General features: G+C 32.4%; 1 protein-coding gene across 1 annotated transcript; it reads right to left on the bottom strand.

Moving 5' to 3' along the window:
- Positions 1-1,037: 1,037 nt before the first annotated feature.
- On the bottom strand, positions 1,038-5,428 carry LOC143530456 (heavy metal-associated isoprenylated plant protein 8-like). The gene is made up of 5 exons (XM_077025989.1): positions 5,420-5,428; positions 3,560-3,779; positions 3,116-3,291; positions 2,148-2,238; positions 1,038-1,446 (listed from the first exon to the last, which is right to left on the bottom strand). Exons 1-5 carry the CDS (start codon positions 5,426-5,428, stop codon positions 1,133-1,135), a joined length of 810 nt encoding a protein of 269 aa, XP_076882104.1. The 3' UTR covers positions 1,038-1,132.
- Positions 5,429-8,840: the final 3,412 nt, after the last annotated feature.

Here is an 8,840-nt window from a genome sequence, read left to right as displayed (position 1 = left end):
GTAAATGGGAAAGAGCATTAACTTTATTACTTTTAAGACACGTAAAGAATAACAAAATGCAATCTTAACAACTAATAATATACTCAAGGGATGATTTTGTTTTTCTATTTATTTGCAACTTTATGTCATATTCACCGTAACACAGGATATCACACTTCATCAATGTATCATATTATTGTAAAAGTTGTTTTGACATAAAGAAATGCCACTTGTAAACTTAGGGAAAGCCCAAATTATAATTATTACCCAAAAGCCCAAATCATCCTAGCATCTAGTGACTAGTAGTCTAGTAGTAGAGGTGCACAAACCGGTAGTTTTTAGAAAACGGAACCGGGTAGGAACCGGTTCCGGGTATGGTTAACAAAAGTCAAAACATGGTCGGGTAGAAACCGGTTCGGGGTATAGCCGGGTATTTGACCTGGTTTTCCTAGTTTTTTTTGGGTTTCGGGTAGGATTGGGTCAGGTTTTGACCGGGTAAATGTGGAAGCGTTTCCGGTGGGTCCAGGTTTGTCCAGGTCATATCCGCGGGTCGGGTACGGGTAGGAACCGGGTATTTTATGCACCTCTAACTAGTGGTGTACAAACCGGAATGGTTTAGTCAACAGCTGATCAAAAGCGGTTTGGCCCAAACCGGTCCGGGTTATAAATCGGTTTAGGAGGAAAAACGTTCGAGCCTATCAAACCGATTTGGTCCAGGTTATAAACTCCTTTAGGTAAAAAAAACCCACTTTAAGGCATCGAACTGCTCTATGAACCTAAGGATTGGGTCGGTTTGGAACCGGTTTTGGGTTGTCATCGAGTTGGGTTGAAAACCGGTTCACGGGCTTGAAACCGGTTTTTTTACCAACTCTGTAACATACTAACATGCAAACACAAATATCATAGACTTAAAAATATATCATAAAAATACTAATACTTTAGTTCATTTACTTCATAAAACCTCCCCTATTAAAACTTCTAAAACCCAAAATATTCATACTATTCATACTAATCAATATCATATAGTTAATAAGGTATCAAAATATAAAAGTCTGCTTCAAACCATCTCCACAAAATCATTTCGCAAGCGAAAACGCAACCCTAGACTTCGTCTTGCAACGTGTAAATATATATTATATACGTATCCGTCTAACTACATAATGGAGCAAGCGTTCGGGTTCTCATCACTAAAGAGCTGCGGGGCGTAAATGAGCCCCGGCGGGATATTCGGGTACGGTGAACCGGCATTTTTGTTGTTGTCTTTGTTCTTTTCATTCTTTTGATCATTCTTTTGGTTTTCATCCTTTTGTTCACCATCCTTTTTGTCCTTGTTTTTGTTTTTCGGGTTCACTATCTCGGCATGCCTTCCGGCCCGCTTGCTAATGTATGCCACTAGGTTTTTCGGATCCATGGTACCCTTTACAGTCACCAGTGATTTTTCCATTTCAACATTGACAGTTTGTACTCCTGTCAATCACATAACAATAAAAAAAAATAATAAATAAATAAAGCCCGAATAACTAATCGTTTCTGTGGTTTGGTTATGGTTACACGTGTATCAATAACCGAATTAACCAAATTAACCGATATTAAATATACATTGTATTTTTTATTTTTTTTAAATAATATTTATACCTCAAAAAAGGTTATTATCTGATACTGTCTTACAAATAGCATATTAGTTATGTTTATTTTGTAATAAGTTAAAAAGATTACTTGTATTTTTTATGTGACTTGACATATTAGATTCACCCAGTCTAAAGCGGGCGGTTAACGAATGGTTAACCGAATTAACCAAAACCACATTTTCCCCGGTAACCATTTTTAACCAAAACTGATCGCGTGCGTAAATGTAAAAAGTAAAACCGAAACAATGGTTGTAGGTTCGATTTTAGCCAGCCAATAACTGAACCGAATCAACCCGACAAATTCTCAAATCTCATCTTTAAATATAGGTTAAGGTTAAAAAGAATTAAAAAAAAATAACTATAAACATATATGGTATAATATGTATATCTTTTATGCTTATATTCTGATCTCTAGGTGCAAATTAACATTATATTAACATTGTACCAATAATTTGCAGAAACAGAAGTAAATTATATCATTATATGAACCAAAACAGAGGATAATTGTGATGATATTTAACTGAAAATTAAGCAATTTACCTTCCATCTTGTGAATGCAGTGTTTGACATGCTTTGAACAACCCTCACAGTGAATATGCATCTTCAATGCCACCTCTTGCACTTTTGATGCCTATATCAAATTATATAAAAATAATTAAAAATGTAAGATTGTTTTACATTTAGGCTCGTCGAGCCTTAACGAGCCTTATATATTTTTAAGCTTTAACTATTTAGGTTTTCTATGTATTAATTTCACACCACAATGCCAAGCTCGAGTCAAGCTGTGGCTCGTTTAAGCAACTGCACATGAGCTCAAGTCGAGATTAGGCTCGTTAAGGTTTTTCTCAAAATATTATACAAATAATTAAAAATGTATTTCAAATAACTAATAAGTAATAAATGAGCCTTACACAAAAGCTAAGCTAAAGCTGAGCTTTGGCTCGTTTAAGCAACTGAACATGAGCTCGAGCTGAGCTTAGGCTCATTAAACTTTTTCTTAAATATATAAAATAACTGAAAAAAGTATATTGTTTAATAAAATATAACAAATGAGTAGAGCTTTAGCTCGATTAAACTGCACATGAGCTCAAGCCAATCTTAGGCTTGTTAAGGTTTTTCTCAAAATACAATAAAAAATGTGTATCGCTTAACTAATAAATAATAAACAACCTATTGAAAAAACGACTTACGAGCTGCGCTCGAGCTTTAAGAAAAGAGCTCAAACTGAGTCTAGCTCGAGCCGAGCGCGAGCCTAGTTGAGCTCGGGCCCAGCTCGTTTACGCCCACCTAATTGCTTCTAACAACTGAAAATTGCCAAATTGACATGTACATCGATTGATTAATGAATAATACTTGAAAAAACAACTCACGAGCCGAGCTCGAGCTATAGAAAAAAGAGCTCGGGCTCTCGTAAGTCGTAACTCGTTTACACCACCTGATTGCTTATAATAACTAATAATAAATTGCCAACTTGAAACAATAATTAGTGTTAAAGTAACAGAAATAACCTCTGGTTTCTTCTCCTGTTTCTTCTCAGGCTGCTGTTTCTTCTGCACCGGAAATATGATATCAACATGCTTCCCTGTTTTACGCCTCACGCGCTCTGCAACACGTACCGGATCTGCAGATTTGCCTTTCACAGTCACACGGTGATCTTTTGCATTAACTTCAACTTCTTCAACGCCTAAAAAATTCATCAATCATTAACATTAATAATAATTAACTATTAAATCTACATAATGAATGATAATCAATCTTATTAAACAGCATTCATGATTAGAATAATAGCCGTTATTTGTCAGTAATTAGTAATAATAACAGTAATAATATCTTATTATTACTATTACTGTTACTATATAAATTAATGCATTAGAATCTTTGGTACATTCAAAGATACTAATTGCAGTATAATAATAATAATAATAATAATAATAATAATAATAAACAGTCACCTTCAAATCCTCTGAGTGATTTCACAAGGGTTTCAACACAGCCTTGACAATGAAGATAAACGCCTAACACGATCTTTCCAGCTTTGTTGTTTTTGTCGGATTTTTGGTTGTTAGATTTGTCATCTGCTCCATCAGCTTTGTTGCTGTTCTCTTCAGGCTTCGGCTCTTCCGTGTTGTTGCTGTTGTCGTTGTTGCTGTTATTGTTATTATTGTTCTTGTTCTGCAATTTTTAATAACATTCATATGGAGCATTAGAAGCTAGTTAATAATAATGAATCATGATTTTACTGTATCAAATATTCAATCAAACAGTAAACATGTTTTACAACAAATTCATACATTATTCTGTTAACAGATTATTATTATAAGCAAAGTCAAATAAAAACGAACCATGTTCACTCAATCGAATATCATGGATTAATTTTATCACAAAAACACACAAATTTAACAAAAATCAAGCTAAAAATCCAACAGATTGTCGTAACCTAACAGGATGAAAACGAATCATGATTCGTTAAATCGAACGTACGATTTACACATTATTCTAAAACAAATTGAACAAAAACTTCATATATCATTCAGTATTTTCGTTAACCGAGTACTTATATAATAATGAATCATGAACCATGATTCACTGTATCATATCTTCAATCAAACAGTAAACATATTGTAGAACAAATTAAGCAACAAATTCATACATTTTTCTGTTAACTTATTCTGTTAACAGATTATTATAAGCAAAGCTGAATAAAACCGAACCATGATTCACTCAATCGAATATCATCGATTAATTTTTAATGGAAAAAACGCAAAAAATTTAAAACAAATTGAACAAAAACTTCAAATATCATTCAGTATTTTCGTTAACCGAGTACTATAAGCTAGTAGAATCAAAAGAAGTCATGTTTCAGTTTCCCTCAATCGATAAAAATCTAAAAACATTCGAGTATTATACCGATAACAGAGTATGAAAACCACGAAAACCTAATATGATAACATAAACTAGTTATGATTCACTCAATCAAACGCTAAGCGAACGTACAATCTGTAAATCGCATCACTGAGTCGCATACACGTGTTTACCTCCATGAAACCGTACAAAAATAGAGAAAATAAACCTTCTGTTGAATCATATCGGAAACTAAACGTAAAGCAGTGATAAACGAGTTGAATCGTTCATAAAACTAGCGTGTGAAATCAATTTCAATCAAATATTCTCATACAATATAACATGAAATCTCATTTTTACACTTCATTTTCATGAAAATCAGAAAATTAGGCTAAAATATGATAAATATCGATCAACCAGTGTTATCCGTACAGATTCAATCGAACATGCTCATTCAATATACATGAAATATCTCATTAAAGTTCATTTTCAGAGAAATTGTTAAATAAATAGTGAATAAAACCTAAAATATCAATAAACAAGTGCGATTCATCCGTAAAACTTGTATAATATCAGATTAAATCAAACATGCTCATTCATTATACATGATATTTACATTTTAAACCTCATTTATACAGGATTTGTTAAAAATAATAATAGAACAGAAATTAAACCTAAAATATTGATGAATAAGTAACGATTCATCGATAAAACTTGCAGGAATCATATTCAATCAGACATGCTCTTTCAGAAATTGTTAAAATAATAATAATAATAATAATATGCATAAAACCGAAAATAAAACCTCGAAACATTGCGATTCATCCGTAAATTGAATCAAACATGCTGATTCATTACGCACGAAATTATTTCATGTTAAAGTTACAAATTCTGTAAAAAGAAGAAGAAGAAGAAGAAGAAGAAGAAGAAGAAACAACAAAATCAGAGCACAGGTGTGTGTGTGTGTGTACCTTCCCCATTGTGTTTGTCGAATGCGAGCAGCAGAAAGAGTAGCAGGCAGCAGGAGGTTATTAAGGGAGCACAACTACGCTGAACACTGACAATTTGTATGAGGCACAGTGTGTGTATATATGGATACACAGTAGTCCTATACCGTGTGTTTTATTATTATTATTATTATTATTATTATTATTATTATATGTATACTATATATAATACATGAGATAAGGGTAAATTAAGACACTTAATTTTAAGAGTTTTATAAATTTTAAAACATAAATTACATGTGTTAATAGGGGTAAACTATAACCAAAATTTATCCAACTTACAAGTTTACCCTTTATTCTTTAACCATATTATGTTTTTTATTTCAATTTTAAACTAACTTCCCGTGATTTTTAAACGACATTAACTTCTTCATACATTAATATTTTTGTAGAAAAATTATACCATAAAAACGAACATTTTATTCTCTTTAATTTGAATATGATATTGTTATAATTTTTAAAATTTAAACAAATTAATTTGTTACGTAGGGGCGTTCAATGTCAATTCTGGTGGTTTTTAAGTTAAACTTGTAAGCCTAACGTTAATATCGTTTTTTGTCGTCCCAAACCAAAACTCAACCATTGAAAATTGAAACTAAACTGTTACTTACGGTATGATTCCAGTTTGGTTTCACAGTTTAAACTATGATAAATAATGTTTAAATAATTATTAATTTAACTGTACCATTAATCCTAACTAAGCATCGACAAGATATGATACCTTAGAGGGTCATAATATGAAAAATGATATTTTTAGCCACATAATTAGATGACATAAGACACGAAATAATAACAAGAACCATGACTACTACAAATCATACTAGAATTAGATTAATATAAAGTTGTTATAGCCAAGTTTACTTGTATTTAAAAAGACTTTGTTCAATTGTATTTTAACTATATCCGATGTATATAACAAAACGTATCTAATACTAAATAATAAGAGAAATTAAAATGCATTCAACATTTACAGTTTGGTTGGTTTCATATGGCCGGTTTTCGATATAAGCTGCGAACCAAACCATTGACTACGGTTTGAAAATTTTGAAACTGACCAACCGACTAAAAGTAAAAATATCAATTATGAAACCACACAGATCTCCGGTTTAAACTTCTTCACGGTTTTAAACCAAACCATAACCATAAACACTCATAAGTGTTACGTGATTAACAGGGTATGCGTTCAAACACCCGTCGTATCGCGCTGGCACCCGCCTAGTTATTATATTATTATTCTCTCTATTAAAAAAGTGTTTTCTGCATGAGGGCAATTTGGTAAACTGGTGTGATATCAAATTGAAGATTTTATCCCAAAGAGCACGGAAATGTGATATTGTGATTACTAAATTAAATGTGAACGATAAACGTAAATGATTAAATTTATGCGAGTCAAGATGTTGGCGAGCTACTTGCTTATAAATTTAGTGGTGTAAAACGGCTGATTTGCTCGCGATCTACTCGAGTTTGGATTGATAAAAAAACTCGAAATTAGTTGAGTTTTTTCGAGCACAAGCCTTATATGGGAAGTTCCTCATGCTTGTCGAGTCTTGGGTACTTTTAAGTTTTACCTCTTTTAGACTTTTGTTTATTAACTTCACACTATATTATCGAGTTTGAGCAAAGCTTTGGTTCGTTTAAAATACTACACGAGCTCGAGCTGAGCTTAGGCTCGTTTAAGTTTCTCTTCAAATACATAAAATTATTAAAAACATATATAAATTATTAAATAATAAACGAGCCAAGCACAAACCCAAATTTTAGAAAAAAGGAGCTAAAAACAATCCAACCTGGGGATTTAAAAAAAAACACAACTACGTTGAGACTGGCGTTCTTATGAGGCATGGTGTTTTGTTTTTTTTTTTTTCGCTAAAAAAAGTGTTTCTGTAAAAGGTTACTTTGGTAATTTGATGTAACGACAACAAATTGTGGAAGATTGAGTTTTTTTTACCTTTTTTTATCCAAGAAAATAATGGATTGTACCCCAAGGAATATGGAAACGTGATATGTAATTTTGTGGTTATTAATTAAATGTGACAATGGATGTGACTTGTAACGGGTATTGTAAATGTAAATGATTAGAATTTATGCTTACATCATATTTAGTAATTTAGAGTTGTTAATGAAATAAACCAAAAACGAACCTTTCATTTATTAGTTTAAATTTTAAGCTTAAACGACAAAACAGGTAAAAACCGCGAAACCGCACTGAAAACAAACTGAAAACCGAAAAACGAAAAACGAACGGTTTTCAAAATTGCAAAAACTAAAGTTTCATTTTTATATATATATTTTTTTTTTTGCTTATAGCCCAAAACCGACCTAAATCGAAGTAGTAAAAGAAATATTAGGAAAAGAAAGGGGTATTTTATGAAAAATATTATTTTCTATAGAGTTAGTTCATTTTATTTCTAATTACGATGTTATTTATATGAGATTGGCATAAATACCCATCCTCTTAAATTTTTATCGTTGTTTTTTTTTTCTCAAAACATGATACATGTATTTGTTGTTTAACGTGAAAAGAGGACTAATGTGTCAAGAAGTAGAGGATGCAACCAGGGGCGAAGCTTCCTTAGGACCCGTGGGGCTCGCCGTCCTTTTTTTTGCGTAATAGTGTAAATTGACCCTTTTTTTCGCCCGAAATTTTGTATACATAGTGTAAATTCACCTGGTTTTTTTACCGAACATTTGAGCCCGGACCCCTCATTTATGATTTTTTTTAATACATTTGAGTCCGTTCCCCACCCCCTCCCCCCTCTTCCTCGGCAAACTCATCCAAACTTCGCCACTAGATACAACATGTAAAATTAAATTGGATGAGTAATGTGCTTTAATGTGGGAAACCTCTTTAAAGTTTTATGTATGTTATTTATTTATGATAGTTGTGTTAATGAAAGAATGATCATGATCATGTGTCTTGAGTGATGCTAAAGTAACGTCCCTTTATATTGGTTTACGATCTAAGAACATCCACAACGGTTTGTTTGTGAGTGTCGTCTAGTTGATGTGACGCCGTCGGACAAGAAGAAGGCGGACGAGGCTTGATGTGGCCTAGGTCCGTTCGATGCATGTCATAAATCGCGAGCATAGTTCGGTCGAGTGAGGTGAGCTATGTTTCTCACACGCGCGCGTGCACATATATATATGTGTGTATATTTTAACGGGGTATGCGGAACTTTGTTGTTGTAGAAGAGTAAGTGGTTTTAAAGAAAATCTGAAATATTATGTAGAACTTATGTGACGGTTCATGAATGTTTGTTGTCGTAAATATTATCGTAGTAATGCATTTTTATTTCATCTGTCATATATTTATTCACTCACTCTCTTGTTTATGTTAATTAACAATCAACTCACATTTTTTATTTTATATTTTATGAAAATGCAC

Source organism: Bidens hawaiensis, unplaced genomic scaffold (genome assembly GCF_021521415.1).
Source record: "Bidens hawaiensis isolate Kalapana, Puna unplaced genomic scaffold, B.hawaiensis_p1.1 tig00008946_1, whole genome shotgun sequence".
Lineage (NCBI taxonomy): Eukaryota > Viridiplantae > Streptophyta > Magnoliopsida > Asterales > Asteraceae > Bidens > Bidens hawaiensis.
Note: the sequence above shows the minus strand (reverse complement) of the source record. Positions and strands in the feature narration are given on the sequence as shown.